Source organism: Tinamus guttatus, unplaced genomic scaffold, assembly GCF_059628265.1.
Source record: "Tinamus guttatus ecotype Peru unplaced genomic scaffold, ASM5962826v1 Tinamus_guttatus_pri_ptg000472l, whole genome shotgun sequence".
Lineage (NCBI taxonomy): Eukaryota > Metazoa > Chordata > Aves > Tinamiformes > Tinamidae > Tinamus > Tinamus guttatus.
Window position 1 is genome coordinate 1476392 of NW_028289006.1, and position 20685 is coordinate 1497076.

Sequence of the window (20685 nt, forward strand, 5' to 3'; positions counted from 1 at the left end):
TAGAATGGAAGGTGCCTTAAAAGCACCAAGGGGGCAAGACAGAATGGATAGAGGCTCTGTGGTTAGAGTTTGCCCTGTAGCATAGGAGGAAAATTTCCAGATTCATTGCCTGGTGGAAGATGAAAATAAACATGAATAATCTCCTCTGCTAGCTAAATAGGAAAGTCTGGTATTGGATACTAAATGCAGCTGAACCAGGTCAAGCTCCATTTTGCATAGGAATATCACATTCTTCTATGTAGTTCTTCCTGGTTAAGCAAGAAAAGCAGCTCACATTGGTCCTTTACTGAACCTAGCTCCTGGTAACGTATCCTCTAGCTGCTTCCCATCTTAATGCTATTGCTTTATATTCCCAGTTGGTCCAGAGCAAAAGTTGTCTGAGATACAGAAAATACACTTTTAGACCCTAATTTTATTTCAAATACTTTTATTAAATGGAGTAAACTACAATTTTTGCTCTATTTGTAAAACCTGAAATCAGCTAAAAAGTTACATGGAGCTACATTAGTGCGAGCATAAAAAAAAAAGAAAAACCCAACAAACACACACCAAGATGCTTTGCTACGGCATCCTTATGGTCATTCAGGAGCTACATCCACATTCATTTCCTACTCTGCCGAAAGCCTCCTTCCGCAAGGGTTTATTTTCATCTCCAACAGGAATGGCCTTCAGAATTCTCAGTTCTAAGGGCCTCCCAAGGACGCACACATCTCCAAGGTGCGCTGGTTGGGGAAGGACCAACAGCAGCAGTGGGGACAGACCCCTGCATACGCTGCCAGTGACAGATACTGCAGAGCAGCTTCCCCCCGTATTTCCTGGGAGTCAAGCATTCCCACCTGTGCCTCCCAGAGAACAGAACTCTGGATGGGCACTGCCTACGTAAGGGGATGGGGGGGAAGGGAAATCTAGCACAAATTGTGACCGTAAGTAAAAAAGCCCAAACTATTTGATTGATTCGAAGCACTCTGATACTGTCATAATTTCCTTTTCCCTTAAAAGATGTAAAGATCGACAGCTATTTACTTTTTCCAACTCCCTTTCATCACCTGGAGCATCCAAAACACTTTTATCAATATCACTCTTTATCTTGATATTGGATGCATAAAATATTCAGCATGAAATATTTAGGTGAAAGCCTCAAAGCTTCACCCTCCAAGAAACAGGTAGTTAGGGTCACTTGATTTGAATAGAAGGGCGGAGGATCATTACTTACACGGACACAGTTAATAAAGCACTGGTAGGTGATCCAGTTCTCTTGCACCAGGAGGAAGGTATCAGTAGCCTTAATTAGGTTTTCTTTCTAACTGTACTCCAGTCCCCCTTTCAGACACAAGGCAAGTATTAATTTCCACATACAATTCAGATATTTTCTTTTTTAATCAGGAAACTAGCAGTAACACTTACCTTCTCTGTGCTTAATATTTGTGGGCACTCTGATATTATGGAGCTCACCAACCTAGGAAAACCTATAAATAAGGAAAGGCCCAAAGTCCAATCACCCTTTTATATTAAAAGCAAACAAAAAAGTAAGAGCCATTTGTAAAGTCAATGGCATGTTTTCCTTAGTTCGCTGTTAAGCAGTATATATATATTTAAAATAGAAACACAGCATCTCTATTTGCTGGATACAGTGGAAAAAGACGTCAGTACTTGTGGAATATTTATATTCCAGAAGTTTGGCAGCATTTCACTCACCTACAAAGTTGCTATACAATATGCAACTAGAAATAACCATCTTTTGTCACACTGGGAGCTAGTGTTTCATTAATGAAAGCGTGACAACACTGACTTTAGCAAACACTTGAACAGTGTGCACAGACCAGAGGGACAAATATTGATGACTTACATTTGTCAAGGAGTTGGGCCACGCAGGAAATCACAAAACATTCCCAGGAAGGAAATTCATGTTCAGATTTCAAGTAGATTAAGAAAAAAAAAAAAAAAAAAAAAAAAAAAAGAAGAGTCAGCCATAATTATTACAGTATTTCTACAGGAGCTTAGAAGGCCTTGAATTTAAAAAGGAGGGTATGTGGTATGTTGGATGGTTGGGTGCAAGATACAGGTCCTTGCTGAAATGTAACAGTCCTGTTCTAGCTTTCAAATGCCAGCAAAATACTACTAGAATTTTCCCTGTGCTAGAATTATCAACCATGTGTTGTTAAGACCATAGTGAAAAAATTAAATGCTACAGAAAAAGGTATCAAGAAATAAATGCATGCAGCACTAGATACAAAAAATCCAAGCTGTTTATCCATGATTGTGTGGCCCTGCGACTATAAACTGCAGAGGAGTTTCTGCAGAACATACTGAAGATGTCAATAATCCCTACAAACACAGCTCTTTAGTACTGCTCTTACGGAACTGTGGTGCTATCTCAAGAAGGAAAAAACTTACCAATTTCTAAATTCTTCTGTGTGAAGGTAGGACCAATTCAAATAATTCATGCACTCCAAAGCACTTTCAATCCTACAGAATTCACAGCAATCCCTTTTTTGTGAAGATAACTTCCACCTAAATGAAACATCGCTTTTTGAAACTGAAGCCATTAAATAATTAAAATCTGTCCCATGATCCCTAGGATTCTGTAAATTTTTACCTCCAAAAATCTGAGGATAGTTAGGATTATAATCAGAAATATTGTTTTTCCTGAAGCAAACTTGCAAGTTAAAAACAAAATAATAAAATGTCAATCAAATGACTGAATGGCTACAAAAAAAAGGAACCACTTTACAAGACCAGCATACTCTTTTTAAGTTATTGAACAATACGGTTTCCTTTTTTATTTTTTATTTTTGTTCTCAGTTTGTTGTTGTTGTTTTGCTTTGTTATTCTTTACAATTAACGGATGTGCCGTTTACACCCCACAAGAAAAAGCAGAAAGAGTCCTTATGGAAAAAAAACAAATATATTGAACACATACCAATCAAATGGTACAGATATGGGACTGGCTTTGATTTCAAAATTTAAGTAGAAATAAAAAAAAAGGATGTAATGCAACAGTTGTTCAATTTCCAAGTCTAAATAGGCACTGTAAAAAGACATTTTAGCTTCCTCCAGCACACATTCCTGTCTAAATGCTCCCACTGTAATCAACTCCTAGGTTCCCAAACAAAAATCTCTGGGAACAAAACCTTAAAAGTTAATATCCATCCACCCACCCTCTTACAAAAAAAGCAAACCAAAAATTCCCCCCAGATACAACCTTTCTATGCTGCTGTTTTGACTGGAGCAGAATTGGAGAATTTATAAAGGTTCAAAAGCACCCAAGGCAAGTAATACAATATAATTTGTTCACTAACATGTATTGGAAAGGAGATTAAAAACATTGAGATCTGCATCTTGGTACATAAGACTGTTGTCCTGAATAAAGAGAAATCTTTCTGAAAAGTTTTACAACTTAGCGGAAGTCCAGGACCCAGCTTTAGGCATCATTTACCGAGGGGATTTAATTCTGACTTGCTTATAACCACTTTTATATACTGTACATCTATCCTAGTCGGATCAGTGTCTGGAACTTCTCACTGGTATCCCTTTGAACAACTGTAAACTAAACCATAGTATGCAACTCCATAGGAAGCTAGAGATCAGGTGAATATACAGCCAGTTATATTTCCCCTGCTTCACGCTCTTCTGAGCTCCTCGGGTCTTCTGATCGGCCATTAGCGCTTTCGTAAGAACGTTTCTTATCTTTGAAATCTCGGGGTGACCTTTCTCTTGGGCTTCTATCTTTATCACGTGATGTTCTATCACGATCTCTCGAACGTTCTTTGTCTCTGGACGATCTTTCTTTCGAGGATCTGAAAAAGGCAGTAAATTTGAGAATACAAAGTAGTCATCAACTTGTAGCTGTCAGAAATAGCATTTCCATTTTGTATTTTCATTCTGACCCAAATTTAAATGATTATAGACATGAATGTATAAGAAAACAGAAATCATTCCACTCCTTTCCCTTCCCCACTTCCAATTTCAAAATAAAGCATTTAAAAAGGCAACAATTTTGAATGTATATTACTGAGTCCAGATTAAGGTTCACTTGCTTCTTAATGTCTCTTATTTTCAACACCTGTCTATTTATATTCTTTATCTTGAGAAGTATATGTAGGCAGCTCAGATGTATAAAATACACATTAAAAAGTTTAAAATGGGAGTTTGATTAAAATGCGAGTTTGATTAAAAGGAGGAGGAAATTGAACTTGTGAAGGTTTTGGAATTAGGCTAGTACATTGATAAATGGAAAAAGCAAATCCACAGTCTGCGCTACAATTAGTTTTTATACCAAGAATGACCACTAAGATGATCACTTAAGTGATTTTAGAGCACTAACATGTTATTTTTAGGTATTTTACTGTGATTCTAGTCATTTCTAAAACTTTTACAATGGAGCTGGAAAACAGTTGTTCTGTTAACCACTCCATATAGCTTTAAGTTAGGAGTTGTCTCTATTGAAAACTGAATTAGCCATCCTCCTCCATATTCCCTCACACAGTGCAGCTAAGCCTTGAGCTGAAAAGCATGTTATTTCTGTTTTAAGATGCCCTGCAGTCATAAAAGAATCCAATACATACTTTCACAGAAAATGCCTTAAAATGTGCTATTAAGGTGGCCAGTAATCCAATCTTCTTTCAAATTTTAAAAATATCTGGCCTACTTGACTGGCAGATTGTATTCTCCCCATTTAATGTCACCACCTCAAAGCTTCATAAAAAAAAGCTTGCAACCTGCTTCTGTACTAATTTCTCTTTGTAAATTTGTCAAGGGACAATGACTTTTCATATGATGAAAAGACTTCTACAACAGTGTTTTGCGAGACCTTGTATTTACAAACACGGAGATGCTCAGATAGCATACCACAAGATTCTGGCATAGCAGGTACTACATTCTCCTCTGCCCCTCAAAAAGGAGTTAATCCTGCTGTCAGCTGTACCTTGCACTGCCAGTCAGCAGCAGATGTTACTTCTAAACTGGCTGATCCAGGCTAAGTGTACTGATTAATCCCCGAATGAGACAAACAGTAGAATGTGATGCCACCCACAACTCTGGCTTTTCATTTAAAGCATTTCTGGGGCAACGCGATGTCCAGCCATCCTATCTCTCTACAGATGACTCTCTCATCAGTTGACAAGATCAACTGCACGAGCAAATAGTACTATCACTATAAGGCTTCCAAGAGAACTGCAGTACCATTCCCACCTTCCTCAAAGACAAAACATAGCCTGTAGAATCACGGCCTCACTAGATTTACATGATTTACAATGCGTGGAAAAGATCATTTCCCAACTAATCAAGTAGCTACTTACAGCAGAAACCCTACCCCATGTCCCATGTGATATGCAGGCAGTTGCCACCCTGCCAATGCAGTGACTGAATCTGGTTATAAAATCAGTGGATGTTTGCATTAGGATTCAGGAGAAAAAAAAATGTAAGTAATCTTGGCAAAGCAAGAAGAGTAGGTATTTAAAGAAGTAGAGAGAGATGTCAATATGATTTCATGACTGCCATGAACAGAAATATTCAACCAAAATCTTAAGCCGCTTTATTGTTAACAATAAAGAAACCTAAATATCTACATTTCTCTGCCATAGCAAAGAATAAACATAGGGCCAGTATACTCTGCCAAGAAACTTGGAGTACACTGAAAAAGTATTTCTGTCCAAGTGTTAAGAGTAGGATATCTCTCACCTAATCTGACCGGCCAGATTTTTCTAATAGTCAGTAGGAGAAACAGACACTTTTAGAGCATGATTTGTATCACCTTAAAATAAACACAAAAATAGGTTAGATAAGCCTGTAATGGGACTCATGAGATTTATGCCTAAACTTGTCATGTAGAGCAAACGTGAGATTTCACTTCACCTAGATTTTCAGGTACTTTATTTGACCTTATGATGCCTGCAAAGGAATATATTATCCCTTGTCACATGAAGCCTTGCAAGTGGGCACAAACACACTAACGTCTCTCAGTAAGGATGTCTAAATCCAGGCATTGACCTTCTCAGTGCAAATCAAAGAGGATTCACTATGATGTTCCTAATGAGATGAAAGATGATTTACTTTAATGCTTTAGAATTTCTAGCTAGCACTGAGTAACAAGAGAACTGTATTTAGACCTGCTCTTGATGAACCAGTAATTCAAGCCTGCAAAGACCTTGGGTTTCCATTCTCTTCAGCACATTGCTACCTCTACCAGACGCTTTGTATGTGTCCAGTGGTGCTGTGGCAGCCTGGAAGTCAGCTCTTTATGCTGATAATGGCTGGGATCTCATTTCAGATGTAAGAAAAATGTATCCATCTGTTTGTAGGGTGAATAGTGATATGGAGTAAAGAAAATACATTTGTCTGAGACAAAATTATGCATTTGCAGAATTTTCTCCAATATAGCACACAACATACATCCCTTTACTTTCAAAATGAAGAAATATCTAAAAGTTGACAGCCTTTCATTTTACATGAAAGGTTCTGGGGAAAATGCATTCTAAAGAAGGGTAATCAGGAAAAGCAAATGAACTGGATGATGTTTGTTGCAAAGAATGACACCTAACATCTGTTTCCTGTGATAATGCTCACCTACATCTGGGAAAATGTCTTCTGGGAGAAGCACACTGCTAAGTTTCTCCGCTGGAAATCTAATAATCAAATATGACTACATGTTAAAGCCCTGCCGAGTCAACTAAAACAGGAACAACAGGAAAACAAAACAAAAAAAAACCAAACACACCTACTCATACACCTATATGGCTTTTAGAACAGGATTCAGCTGTCTGCAAGACCTTTGCCAATGTTACTGGGTGTTTACGGTATTCTGACCACCCTAAATTTACATGGAAGGATTTGAGTTAATATAAGATGATGTGACTCTTCTCACTGAAACGGTTCCATGCTTCTTTCAAAGATCCTAGAAACAACAAAACATGTTACCACTGCTGCTGCAGTCTGACACGTATAGAGTCAAACTTTCCGAGAAGAATACAGAATGACAAAAACATCACGTAGCACAGATCTCCATTTCTTATTTGATATAAATCCTGGAGAAATGAATCAGTATAATTTTCTTTGCTTGCCATGAATTAATGAGAAGTAACAGAATTCAGGGCACAAGATTTCAACTTTATAGCATTCAATACTAAAAATATTTCTAATTACATTTTTTTTGTGTTTGTTAACAGTAGCCTACTGTTAACTCCTTATGTATCAAGGATTTTTCCTGATTTTGGTCAAAAAAAAAAAATATTGCTCTGTCATCACTATTGGCCCATACTTTTTATTTCCCCAAGAAGCAATGAATCAATTCTTCGCAGAAGGGCAGAAGTTCAGTCTTGTGAGGCTGGACTTCAAAGTTGAAGAATAAAGGCAATTTAAACACATGCTACACAGTGGTTCATTCAAATGAACAAATGTATTGACCTCTCAAGGAAAAATGTCTATGTTAAGATGAGAAATCACAAGTTTTAAGTTTTGTTAATATGTCATTGTGAATGTCTTGTAAAGTATAGATCTACAGAATGAGTGAGTTGACAGGCTACAAAAAAAAAAAAAAAAAAGAACTGCCAAGTCCAAAATATTGACTTCGGGACACTAAAGGACATTCTAACAATTTTAAATATTAGACACTACTGACTGTACCAATTGGTGTGCTGGATATATCTATCTGCCATTCAAGGAAGGAAACAAAAAATTCAGAGCAACCTTGTCTTATGTTCCCCTACAGAGCACCCATGGGACTACAGTCAGTTACACCAGGAAGGAAAAAGCTTTCCTCAAGGGCAAAGAGCACAAGATACTTGAACACATTCAACAAGTATTTCCACAGCCTTGTTGATTTAACTCCTAGAATTAACTTGAATTACAAATCCTGGATATGCAGCCACTTCATACATGATCTCTTCTCTTCTGTCATCCCAGCTGTAATCCCAGGTTATCATGCTTTTCAGGCTGGGCACCCTGCCTACAGTACTGCCCTGCAACTCCCTGTTGCAGGGGCTGACCTTTACAAGAGTGGAATCCTACTTATAAGCAGATTCCTGCCAGATGCCCAGCTGCACAATTCCAGCACTCTTGGAAATTATGCTTACCTCACTCATCTAAAATAAGCTATCATTCCTCAGAAGCAGACAGCAATTGAGTCATTTAAAAGCAACAGCTCCAGACTGTTCTCTGCAGTAATCCATCTGAGAATAGTCAAATCACTTTCCTTGCAAAAACAGCACCTTCATATTCGACAAGCTTTTTTTCCGGTAAGCACATTTAGATGTGATTTCATCTGTCACAGTACACAACAGATGGGATCCACCTCTGAAATAAGAGCCCAAAGTGGGGGGCGGGGGGGGCTGACATGTTGAACAGCCCCCAGAAACGCATTTAAGTTACTAGATGCTGTAAATAAACTCAATCTAGTGCAAAAATTCTCACCATCCATCCAGGAAGAAAAGCCACTTTGTTCGGGACCAATATTTACCTTTTTTTGGAGCTGCGTTCTCGGCTCCTCTCCCTGGAGCTATGCCTGCTTCTGTGGTGGCTGCGGCTCCGGCTGCGGCTGTTGGAACGAGACCTGTGGCGGTGGCGCTTCTCACGTGATTTGGAGCGGGTTCTTCTCTTGCGTTCCCGGGAGGCTGAGCGAGACCGATGCCTGCGACGTTCCCGGGACCTAGATCTAGTAATAGAAATAAGGAAAGTGTACAGTGATTCACCTAGCTGCTCTATCTGTGCACTTAAATAGTATTAAGAGTATTAAATGCTCTATGCACAAGCAGGTCTATGCAGAGAACAGTCTACAGTGTTCAGAGCTATGACACTAACCAGGCAAACGTAGAGAGAAAAGCAACATCAAAAACCTAGGAAGTCCTTTGTAACTAAGACAGACCGATGGCTGATTCATGCCGAACCTCCAGTTAGAGCACAGCCAATTCAGGCTTTGAAAAAAAAAGACAAAACAGGGAAGTTTTGCATTTGTTTGAAGCCTTCTGCTTATCAGATGAAGTTTTAGAATTCCTCAGTGCAGTGACAGTGATCTTCAGGCAAAAGTTGTGCATTATGATGTCCTGAGAACATGGTATTATATTCTCCACAGTTACCACAGTAAGCCCAGTCTGGAAGGTTCTAAACATCAGGGGTTTATGATATTTTGTCTTTTTTAATCACCTTACAGTAATATCTCATTGGTGATTTTCAACTGTAGGTCAGGAAAACTCACGCTACACCCTGTCAAGACTTAACCTGGAGCTTGGGATTTAAAAACATGGATTTTTTCTGAAAAAGACACTAAAAACAAGCTTCTATTTCAAACAAGAAGTAATCCTCTGCGTTCCAGCCATTATCAGAGGCTACACTGTAGTAGCCATAGATCAGACACACATGCATAAATGATTCAGTAACATGGTGATAAATGCTGTATAAGCACCCAGCAAGATGACCATAATAGGATGCTTTGCCAGTAAACAAAGGCATTGTGAATTAGTAATGCTTGATAAATTTGCCATGTTCCAAGCTTGTAAGGTTGGTTTCCTTGTCTGCAGATTTACATACCTTTTGGCATGCTTGCTGTGGGATCTGGACCTGAAACAAATGAAAAAAAGTGCGAATCATTTTTTGCTACAAAGTCTTATTTTCAATAACAAGCTAAACTAGTTGACCTATTACTATATTTCTTGTCTTATTAATAGAAACGTTCAAGGCCTTTCATTGATGTTAACACCTTGTAACATATTTACCAGGAAACACACCTCTTTTCACTGCCACTAATTTCATGTAACTAATCAGAGGTCAATTATCTTCCCAAGTCGCATACTCAACTGTATTTAATACAGAAAATCCCTGACATCATCTGTGTGCTCTCAAAACAAGCTATACATTTGCAATAATCCATCTCATTTAAAGGACGTGTGTTCAGATATGCAGAAACACTTGCAACTGTCCATCATTTTAAATAAAAAGCTTTCTATGGAAACAATTCAGGTTTTAAGAGTAAAACATTAACCTCACTTTCAATCTATGTCAGTTTTCATGGAATAAAACTACAGAATCACAGTAGGTTTTAAAAAAACATAAACAAACCACATAATCTCTTACATGAAACAACTGGTCATTATTTATATGCAATTAAAGACGACATCTACCTCCTTAGTTTCTCTCTTTCTTCTCTTTCCCTCTCCTCTCTACGTTTCAGACGTTCCTGATTTCGTTTCTCTTGCTTATCAGCCACAACCCTCTAGAAACAAAAAAATATATTCATCAAGTTACATTCCAAAATTTCTCAAATGGAGATGCTATAAAAATATCCTAGATCATTAATGTTCAATCCTTTGCCTGGTGTATACTTGTGTATATACTGGTGTATGCTCTTCCTCAGCGTACTTGACAATGTTTTCAAGAAATACAAGTTATTGCAGAAGAGCTGCAGCAAATAGATGGGTGTTACACCAAGACCTGAAAGATGTAAATTTGCATTAATTAAAAGTTTCTCAGGAAGGAGAATTCAGAGTAGTAAAGTCACATCTTTAAAGTGAGAGTTTCCATAATAACACTACCATATTTTGGCCACTGATGATAAGGGAATTAGAATTGAGAAAGTTAATAAAATTCTTAACTCCTTCAGCTATATTGTAGCATTAAAACACACTAACAACAAAAGCTTAAAGGACTTGGTCGGACTGGTACCTAGTTTTGAAGCTAAATTTTCTGTACAATGAACATGAGATATAAAATTAGAAAGGATGCTTTAGCTGACAGCCCCCAGGTTGAACTCACTACTACTGGGGACAAGGCACGCTCAGTAGAGGGCCCTCAAATGTGGAACTCACAACTGGAGATCTGGCCAAACCCAAGTCTCGCCACCTTCTGGACATGATGCAAGAAATTCAACTCTTTGTAAAGACCTTCTTCTGAGATGTGGAATTGCCCCAGCAGCATCTTGATTAGATCTCTGAGGAGAGCTCTGAGGAAGGAGGGGATAATTATTGTTTTCTTTTTTTGTTAGCGAAGTTCTTCAAAAGCTTTTTTTTTTTTTAATTGATGCTTTGGGAATGTGTACTAATCATCCATGCATATTTTTCTGGTTATTTACATCATTTGAATTAACCCCTTTGTGTCAAATTACATTTATACTTCCTCATACAGTATCAGTAATTTATCTGTAAGCAACGTTTCTTGTTCAAGTAAGTGCTTGCATAATTTCAGAGAGATTTGAGAGGAAAAAAACATATATATACACATTATCTAAGGCAATTTAAGATTTGAACTGAAACACCTATATTTAAGAGCCAAAACTGCCAGTATAGTTAATGGAAAAAGTTAAGGATCACAGTGATCATGTAAGACAGTGGAAATATCAAGAAATAAGCCAAGCTGATTTGTTTGAACTCAGTAACAACATATTTTGCTTTTAGGGCTTCAATCCATTTAGACGTGGTCTTTAGTGAATTCTACAGTAAAATGTTTAATTGAGCTTGAATCCCACAATTCGTATGTTATGACTATAAATAGCATAAGCATCCAAGCCCATTCTCTTGGATGCCTAGGGTTTCATTCCAGTAATTCCTTCAGGCAGACGATTTCCAGTCAAGATAAAAAATGCTGTTTGAGCAAGCATTCCACCTCAATTTCAAAAACTTCAAGCTAAGGAAAACACGTCACTTCTCTGTAACAACTATTCGCATTTGTTAGCCTCACTTCAAGATATACATCTTTGTTCATTCTGACTCTAAGATAGCTTCTGCCTTCAGTCATTAGAATGTATTTCACCTACTGTCAGTTAAGCCTAGAAATCCTGAACAACTAAATATCCTCTTTCATTGTTGGTACCCATAAAACAAAAGTCACCTCCTAAACTTCAAATGAAATAAGGACACTAAATTTCTTTAGCCTCTCATCATACAGTAGGTTGCTTGATCTCTAAACATTTCTGTTATTCTTTTCTGAACCCTTTGTTATGTGTCAACATCCTCTTTACATGCTGGTATCAAAACCGAACACTTTTCAACATTCCTATAAACATTTTGCCCTAAATTAAATCAAGAAAATACAACTCCCCATTTGAATTGCAACACCTATATTTAAGAGCCTAGCCTTAGGCCCACTGTATATTCCTATATTTCCAAGGATCTCATTAATGCTTTTAGCCAATATACTGGCTAGAGGTAAGATTCATTTGGCTGTCTCCTATAACTGCTGAATTTGTTCCAGTATGACCACATTTCAGAATAATTCTCCTTTTTAAAAGTATTTTTACTTGTTCCCAACACACATTACTTTGAATGCACTTTAATGTACCTCAGTGCAAAAGAGTCCCTCTTATTAAGTTACCTAGACAACTCTGATATGAAACGCGTATGTTAGGTTGACAAAATACCTCAAATTTTAAATTAATAAGAAAATACACACACAACCAGAGAAGTTTTGCCAGGCAAACAACTAAGTAGGAGCACAAAATGATAGGAATTATTTACCCTGAGTTCCTCAAGCTTCTCTCTTATTTCAATAAACCCTAAGTGTAGTTTTCCTCCAAAGTGGTCAGCAAGTCTTCGGTCATTATCATGAAGACCAAGATAAGCAGAACAGACTTCACAGACCCGTAGCTTCTGCTGCTGAAAGCTGGAGGCAGGCATAGAATTCCTGTATACTTCCTGGAGAAAAGACATTTTGGTGACTCTTACCTCTTAGTGCATAAAAATGCAAGTTATTTATTTTATAAAAGTGTATCAGTTTAGATAACCAATCAGCATGATTTTAGTCACACTATTCATAAATGAATTGTCTCATTAAAATACAAGGTAAGTTATTTTGAAGATCTGGCATATGAAAGATAGGACATTAGCAATTGGTTTTGCAAATAAGGGCAAAAGAAAGCGAGCTAATTAGTATCTTTACTTTAGATTACATCTGAAAAATGCCCTTCTTACACTCAACATGATGAATATATGTTAACACTGTAATTACTGTATGTTAACATATTAAGAAAATATTGAACCAGTTTTAACCCTAAGCCATTTTAAAACATAGCTTTCTGATAAATACACTGTCATTTTAGTCACTAATTTAATAACCTAAGTAAACAAAATTTATCTGCAGACAGTCAGATGGCATACATGTGAGAGTCAGCTATACCTTCGGTGTCATTAAAATAAGTGCACTTTGTTTTTGGGTGAAATATACTATGTTTCTAGGTGAAACATAGTATGCACCAGCTCTTGGTGAGATCTGTCACTTGAGCAAGGTAAATTACATCAAGTTACTTGCCTAATACACAAACCCTTGAAGAAATATCTTTCAATGAAAATATACACAGCAATGGCTGGACTGGTGCCCTTCGCTGGAGCATTTCGAGTGCATCATGCAGTGCTAGTGTGGCTGGCACAAGGGAGTCGCCAGCAAGAGCCATGGAATCATATGAGATAATAACGTCCACAAATATGGACCCAACCACAGCATCAACAACTAAAACTACTCTATAAAGCTAAACTAAGCATCATTGTAATAGTACACAAATGGATTTAAAGGCATACTAAACGAAAAATATAGGGATTTTCCAGAGCTGTCCTCCAGACCAAAGAGTAAAAACGCACCTGAACTTTCCCTGCACACAATGCCATGAACCAAAGTCCTTAATTTTAAGTAATTTGCTAAGAAAGTGCCAGTAGCTAAAAAAAACTTATATTACATAGATGCTGACCAATTCAGTATTGTACCCTGCCCTCGAGCTTTACATAACAAACTTACTTCCGCTTCTCTCTTCTTTACTCGGGCCTTTTCCACCTCATCCATGACTTTTTGAGATTCTTCCACATTCCCGTCAGCTCCCAGCTGTTCTACTTTGGCCAGCAGTTTCCCGATTTCTTCATTCAATTCATGAACCCTTTCAGCCTTGAAAGACAAACATGCAGAGGTAAGATCTCCAGGTAGAAGTGAGACAAAAATTACTTCACGTTGAAACAGAATAAGAAAGGCTAAGTCGACAGATCTATGCACCAATGCCAAAGGAGGATCCTGTTGTCTATACTAAATACAGACCTGCAAAGTTTGTATTCACACAACCATTTCTCCTGCTTTCACTAGAAAGTGTAAGGATTACCAAGATTTTTGTGCCAAAGTATCACAGATAAGGAAGTTTCCTGAGCTGGAAAATACTGACAAGGTCTTTTCTCTGGGCTCTCTCCTCCCTGCTTCAGAGGCAGGCATTGGTAGGATAGAGGACTTATTTTCCCTCATATACATGCATTCTTAGACTACATAGGATGTCAAACTCTGAAGTTGACTCCTTAAAAACAGCATATTTTGACAATATATGTGGTCTTGCACAAAGTTCAGGTCAAATACAACTATGCTAAGCTAAGCAACTAAATTAAGTGCACTACTGGGGAGAGAAAAAAAGAAGAGAGAAAAGAAAAAAAAGAAAAGAAAAAAAAAAGGCACCTCTGCTGCAGTCATTCCCATGCAACAACCCTCCAGTCCTTCAAAAAAGATCAGCAACTACTTGTACATGCTTACTTTAGCTGCAACTTCAGCACTGATCTCTTCTTGGGTTTCTGCTAGTCTTTTCTTAGCCACTTCTGTTCTTCTGTCGCAGTCTGCGATAAACGACTGCAGGTGATCCATTGCCTAAAACATCAATAAAATTATTTATCAATACTATAAATGAATATTTAGTTATCCTTAAAAAAGTTTCCTGGTTTATTAAAAATAACTATGAGAAGATTTTTTATTATTTTTATTTTTCTTGACTGAAACCTTTTAAAAATTATATTCTAAAAATGCATGATGTCTAATGCTAGTACACAGTAACATTAATCACATGTATTCATATTAATGTTTGTAAAGTCGGAGTATGCACTATCACAATTTACAAGTATCTGCAGAAATCTGGATTGAATCTCTCACCAAGTCCCTAGTAAGAAGGGAGTAAGAACATGCATTAACTCAGCACATGCACCCTCAGTTTCAACTCCCCCAGGCAATACACTGTTAACTTCTTTGTGCTAGTGCTTTGAAGCTGATAAGCCTATTAACAGCCTCTCCCTTCCTCCCCCTCCCCCAAAAAACACTTTTTTTTTTTCTCCTAGTGAAGACTAACTTCCTAGTTTGAAGTTCAGAAGTTTATTATTTGAACCACCATGTGCTGAAGCATATGTTTCCACAATAAATACAGGTATGCAGCTTTCTTCAGGAAATATGCATAGCATCTTAAAAGTTTTTCTTTAAACTATAAATGGCATTAGCATTTGTTTGCAGTTTGATAACACTGTGACAAATATTCAGGTTTAATATCTTTTGTTCTGTAGAAGACAGAACAGATCTACCCAGTGATGCAAAACATTATCTATCTACAAAATAACCTTCCAAAAATGTTCATTCTTTATGTATTGAAAACAACTTAGTTGCCTGGTTTATCCACCCGTTTAACCGTTATCCTGGTTTATCCACAGAATTTACAGTTTCTCTCCACCGTCAGGACAAAATACATACATCAAGTTCAAAGAAGAAATCTTGATCTTTGGATGCTATTTCATAGTCTGCCCTTAATGCCAGGTCATGCACCTTCAGACATTCTCCAAGGTCCATCCTCTGAAAAGAAACAGAGGGAAAGCAGTTTAGCTCTACTGGAGTACTACTAAGAATGAACTTAGCATCATTTTCTTTATTTGTGAAGTAAACTAAAGCTGTCAGGCAGTCTAAATTTAAAATTTCATTCATTATTGGAATGAAATAAAGTTTTAATAAACCTGTAAGACAAAAGCAGATTTAAGGAACATGCATAAATTGGATTAAAAAAAGGCAGATAGAGGGAACTATCCTATCATTAAGGCTGTAACTTGCTTGTATTATGGAGTATCATTAAAGTTTTGCAAATACGCATTTTAGTAAAAGCTTTAAAAGTGACTAGAGTGGAATTAATCCTGTTAATCAATCCTGTGCTAAAACAACCGAAGAGAAACAAGCTTCTCACAGATAACTGGCAAGTAAATGGTCAAATGCTTAATATGAACTACCTCATATACTCTACTACTCTATGATACAAATGTCCTGTCCACAATCACCAGCTCAAATAGCTGCAACCCACTGTTAAAAGTACAGAATCTTGAATTTCAACTAAAACTTTTGATAAGTTTTTTTTTTTTTAAATAAACGCCGGCCACGCTGACAATATAGTATGTAGGGGACAGCATAAGAGCAGAACTGAGCAGTTAGGATGTCTTACAGTCCCAGGATGTCATTTCAGTATCCCTTAAATAACTTTAGTAATGATAATAGCTCCAATTTTGGGTGTACTGGAGGAGGGTAGATTTTTATTAAGATAATATCCCATGAGGAAAAAGAAAATTTTGGCTTCCCTCCTTTTAAGGCCCCGATCATTTCAGTAACCTGATTTAGAGCTGAGCCCTACAAATAGTCAGTGGCACAAACAGGGATCAAGAACAAGTAAATATAGTAAGAGAAAAGGATTAATTTTCTTTGGTTTTGCCACTAAGGCAACTGTATCATTGGAACTGTACCTTAACAGAGTTTGTTCTAGTTTTGTCTTAGCTGATCCTTTGCAAGTACCTTAATAGCAATACTACCACTAAACACCCTACTTGAATTTGACTTAGCTAACAGAATTTTAGACACGCACACAAAAATCACATGTAGAAATCTTGAGACAAAGTTTGCATGTGACATACAAAAACCAGGCTGCAAAGCACTTCTGCTGGTATAAGTAATGCAAAATTTGGCAAAGAGATTTAATCTTGGGGGGTTCGTTACTGTCAAAGGTCAATGCTGGATCAGGATTGATGAGTACCTTGGAAAACACAGACCAGTTGGTATTATAGGTTGGTTAATGTGTTTAGTTGCAAAGTAGAGCTAATAGATGGAAATGGACAGAAGACACAGTGAGAGGCATTATCCTTACTTTCTGTATTGTCAAATTGTGATTTGCTGCCAAGATTTGCTCTTCTCCAGAGGCAAAGGACATGTATTAGCAGTCAGCCCTTTAGGGCCAATCATATTTGAAACAGGAGATGACCACAAGGGAGGACTTATGTGCAAACATTAAACTACTGCTGGAAGCTTAGAAAATATGCCTATAAACTGTTTTTCCACTGTTGATGCAGTGACTTTTAAACAAATACATGATACTTCAGGCGATCTACAGATGGCTCCTGATGGGTAAAATAAACAAGAAAGGCAAAATCAAAGTCCCTGCACTTTGAATAACTAAAGATTATTGAACACCTGAAGCCACACTTTGGGGCTTTTTGCAGCTACTGCACTTTTACTGAAGATTGAAACACGGAACATGTATATATTTGGGGAATCCTTCTTAAAAATGAACACCAGTACAAAAGCGTCATCTAGAAAACAGCCAACACATACATAAAAAGCACAATTCAGTGGTGCTTTTGCTGTTGCAGAGCTCAGCTTAAGAAACTAGTCCTCGTTATTAACAACTTGCTAACCACACTACTTCATGACTTATGTTTTTCCCCCCCCTCAAAACAGTAAGTAGACAATTGAAGTTACTTGATTTGTCAGGGTTGAGGTAATTTGGACAACTAGTCTCCTGTCCCAAACTCATACTGATATGTTTTTGTTGTCATTTCTGTCTCTTCCTTCCACAAAAATGGGCAGAATGCACTTGGGTATTAATAAGGAAATACAGACTACATATATTTAGTTTACTGATAATGTATGGCTCTGCCTCCCATCTTTTCAAGACTCTATACAGACTGCGAGAAGAGCATAGAAAAGCCAAAACTACTTAATACCTACCAGGCTGATGTTGAGCCAAGTGTGACACAGTAGCAAACACTCTCAATGCTTCTAAAAATAGCACACAGCTTTGGTAGGTTCTGAAAGAAGACACTCTGGGCAGCTTTTCTGTAGAAGATTCTTTCTAGCAAAATGATGCCAACTACCAAATCAGTTTGTGTTTGGCAAGAGAAATTAGGACCTTTTATTTAAGATGTTTTACATGATTTGAAGATTCACACTGCAGATTCAGTATTACAGGAACCAAATCTCTCCTTTTTTCAAATTGCCAAGGCAACTCTCGGTGACCAAGTGAAAACAGACTTGCTATAGATACAAAGCAAGTTGTTGACGGGCACTTTTCTCAGATCTGTCATTACAGAACTCACTTTTAATCTGCACTAACAATTTGCTTTCTGACAGATCTCTAGACATGCCATACAGTCTATTTTCTTTCTTTTAAACATCACAGGCTCAGAAGGGGACGTAGGAGATGACACATGATTTAAGTCCTCTGACTCCATTAACTTGGGTGACTTTGGTATGACTTCACTAACAGGGGAGCAAAAAGAAAAAGAAAAAAGGAGTTTTAAGACTTTAGATATTTTAAAGTCCTTACCAATCAGTGAAAATCCCTTGCATCTTCAGGAGTAAAATGTTTCTTTAAAGATATCTCTCTCCTTATCTTCAACCCTACTCTTATTCCTGGAGACATTAAATCCAGCCCTTCCCATTTTAAATACAGGTATTTCAGTGTTCCCCTAGTATTCAGATCTTAGAACCTGACTCTACAGCATAATATTATTAAAGTGAGATTACCATATTGAATAAAAGAGAAAAAAGCCTTTATCTAGGTAAGTGAAGCCCATTAAAATATACTACAAGCAACTGGCTTTCCTGGTGCTGGTCAAGAAAATTAAGAGATTCATGGATCATGTGCAATTGAAACCGAGCGCTTCAACATTCACCACCACTGGGCAGAAGGCTACAAATGGAGCTGGTTTCCACAAGCCTAATTTACTTCAATTTGCAAAGGGCTGAAGCAGCTCATAGGATCAAGTCAATTCTAAACTGAAAAGCTGATATCCTTGGAATGAATCCTTATGTTCTATAACATTACAATATGTAATCCCCAAGCACCTAAGTTTCAAGCATGGAAACAGTTTCACTGAGCCATTGGGACTACTGATAAAAACTCAAATCCAGATTAAGAGACTCAAGTATGTTAAATGCATAAATAATGTTAAATTTTAAAATATTTAAACTATCCAAGCTCCTCTTACAGAAGGTCTAGGCAGTACGTTCATCCTAAACAGACTCAGCTCACCTTGAAGGGGACATACAGTGGCAAGTAAACTGAACCTCTCTGCGCTCCCCTTCCTCTATCCCCATTGACTCCAGTGCAACGTCAGAAAATTAGTGCACCAGCTGAAATCTAAATTTAGGAGCCTTAATCTAGAGCTGAATTCCTCCTCTAATAAGATTAAAGATAATCATGGAGTAAAGTATGGTGTTTAATCAAGGTCTCAATAAGTATGCTTCTGGTCAGCAGCAGCCCTGAAGAGCTAAGTGCAGCAAATTCAAAATCAAATTAATGATATTCGTAATTGCACAATTAAGCCGGTAGAACGTATTTTCAACTCTGTATGAATAAAATGCAAAATGTGGTGTTCCCCCACTTACAAATACACAAAGTTCGTCTGAGTGAAAGGAATTTCTCAATCATGGTTTGCAAGACAACATGCAATATTTGTAAAATTCTTTTCAAGCAAGCACAATTGAAACAACAAACAAAGAAACAAAAAAACACACTAGATTCCTGCAAAAGTGCTGAATTTTTCGTCTCTTCAGAGACAGCTAGCAGCTTATTATGAGTATTTAGGGCATTATTACCTACAACCTTATTAAATTACTCGCTTTAAGTTTTATCACCTTTTGATTTTCACTGGTATTCAGCTATTTATTTAGAAATATATATGCAAACATAAAGGAAACACATACCTACAAATCTTGCCTTCCTCCAAAGCATGTGACTTTCTAGTTTCACACTACTGTAAAGGTGTCATCTGACTACTATGTAAGTAGCTTGAATCATATAGTTACATATTCAGATATAAATATTTTATAGTGTTGATGAAAAACAACTCAAGAATTATGGACTGAGACATGCCTGAATATCAGGCATTATTACAAATATTTATAAATAAAATGGTTAAGAGAAAAGTGTGAAAACTTCAAGACAAAACATTTGACATAAAAGTAATTAACTTTTTAAATGACAAATGATTCACTGTGTTCTTTAACGACTAAGAACAGCTAAAACTTGCAACATTTTATTATACCAGCCTATATCACCATCAAACTCTCAATCTGATATGAATGAGCAAACTCTCAAGTCACTGATTTCTGGAGAATTTCCCTAAAAAAACCAAGGGAAAAAAGCTGAAAAACCAAAGTTTGAAAAGCAAAGTACTAAAATCTGAAAAAATCCCTATTAAAAAAATAATAATTAAAAAAAGGCTTTTGAGAGAGGTATGGTTGAAATTAATCTCTGAAAAGACGGTGTTTTATAACTTTGTAAATTTAACAATTACCTCATTGTGTGGTTCATGCAACCAGAACACATTTCAAGTAAAAAGATATTTAAGAAACACAATATATTTGAAAATTATAAAATAGCAACATGCTGTTGAGGATCCTAATTATCTTTGTTTTGAATTTGTTTCAAATTTGTCTTTAAGACACACTATTCTAGCTTTGCCTTCCAAAGAACCCATCATTTTCACTGCTCTTAACATCAGATTACAAAGATGAAAACCATACTATGCCTCTCCCAACAAATGACTCAAAAGCATCTCAGGAAGGCACTGAGACTCTTAACGACAACTTTATCCTAACGAACTATTCTGATGAAGAAAGACCCAGAGGAACACAAAAGGAAGATGGAATAAGTAAGAAGCTGTGCACCAG

At 37.1% G+C, this 20685-nt stretch overlaps 1 protein-coding gene and 1 long non-coding RNA gene across 4 annotated transcripts in view; both read right to left on the minus strand.

Moving 5' to 3' along the window:
- Positions 1-1290: 1290 nt before the first annotated feature.
- LOC148592987 (uncharacterized) lies at positions 1291-1562 on the minus strand. Its single transcript, XR_015913838.1, has 2 exons — positions 1405-1562; positions 1291-1320 (listed from the first exon to the last, which is right to left on the minus strand). It is a non-coding gene; the product is annotated as an uncharacterized LOC148592987 (long non-coding RNA).
- Positions 1563-2886: 1324 nt separating this feature from the next.
- LOC104566641 (putative RNA-binding protein Luc7-like 2) overlaps positions 2887-20685 on the minus strand; it is a 32518-nt gene continuing 14719 nt past the window's right edge. For all 3 annotated transcript variants that reach the window (XM_088532865.1, XM_088532863.1, XM_088532864.1), the window contains 8 exons: positions 15451-15549; positions 14476-14586; positions 13708-13851; positions 12438-12614; positions 10110-10201; positions 9520-9549; positions 8453-8647; positions 2887-3797 (listed from right to left, as the gene is read on the minus strand). In XM_088532865.1, the coding sequence (XP_088388991.1) occupies positions 3605-3797; positions 8453-8647; positions 9520-9549; positions 10110-10201; positions 12438-12614; positions 13708-13851; positions 14476-14586; positions 15451-15549 (1041 nt within the window). In that variant the 3' untranslated portion in view covers positions 2887-3604. The remainder of the gene's footprint in view (positions 3798-8452; positions 8648-9519; positions 9550-10109; positions 10202-12437; positions 12615-13707; positions 13852-14475; positions 14587-15450; positions 15550-20685) is intronic.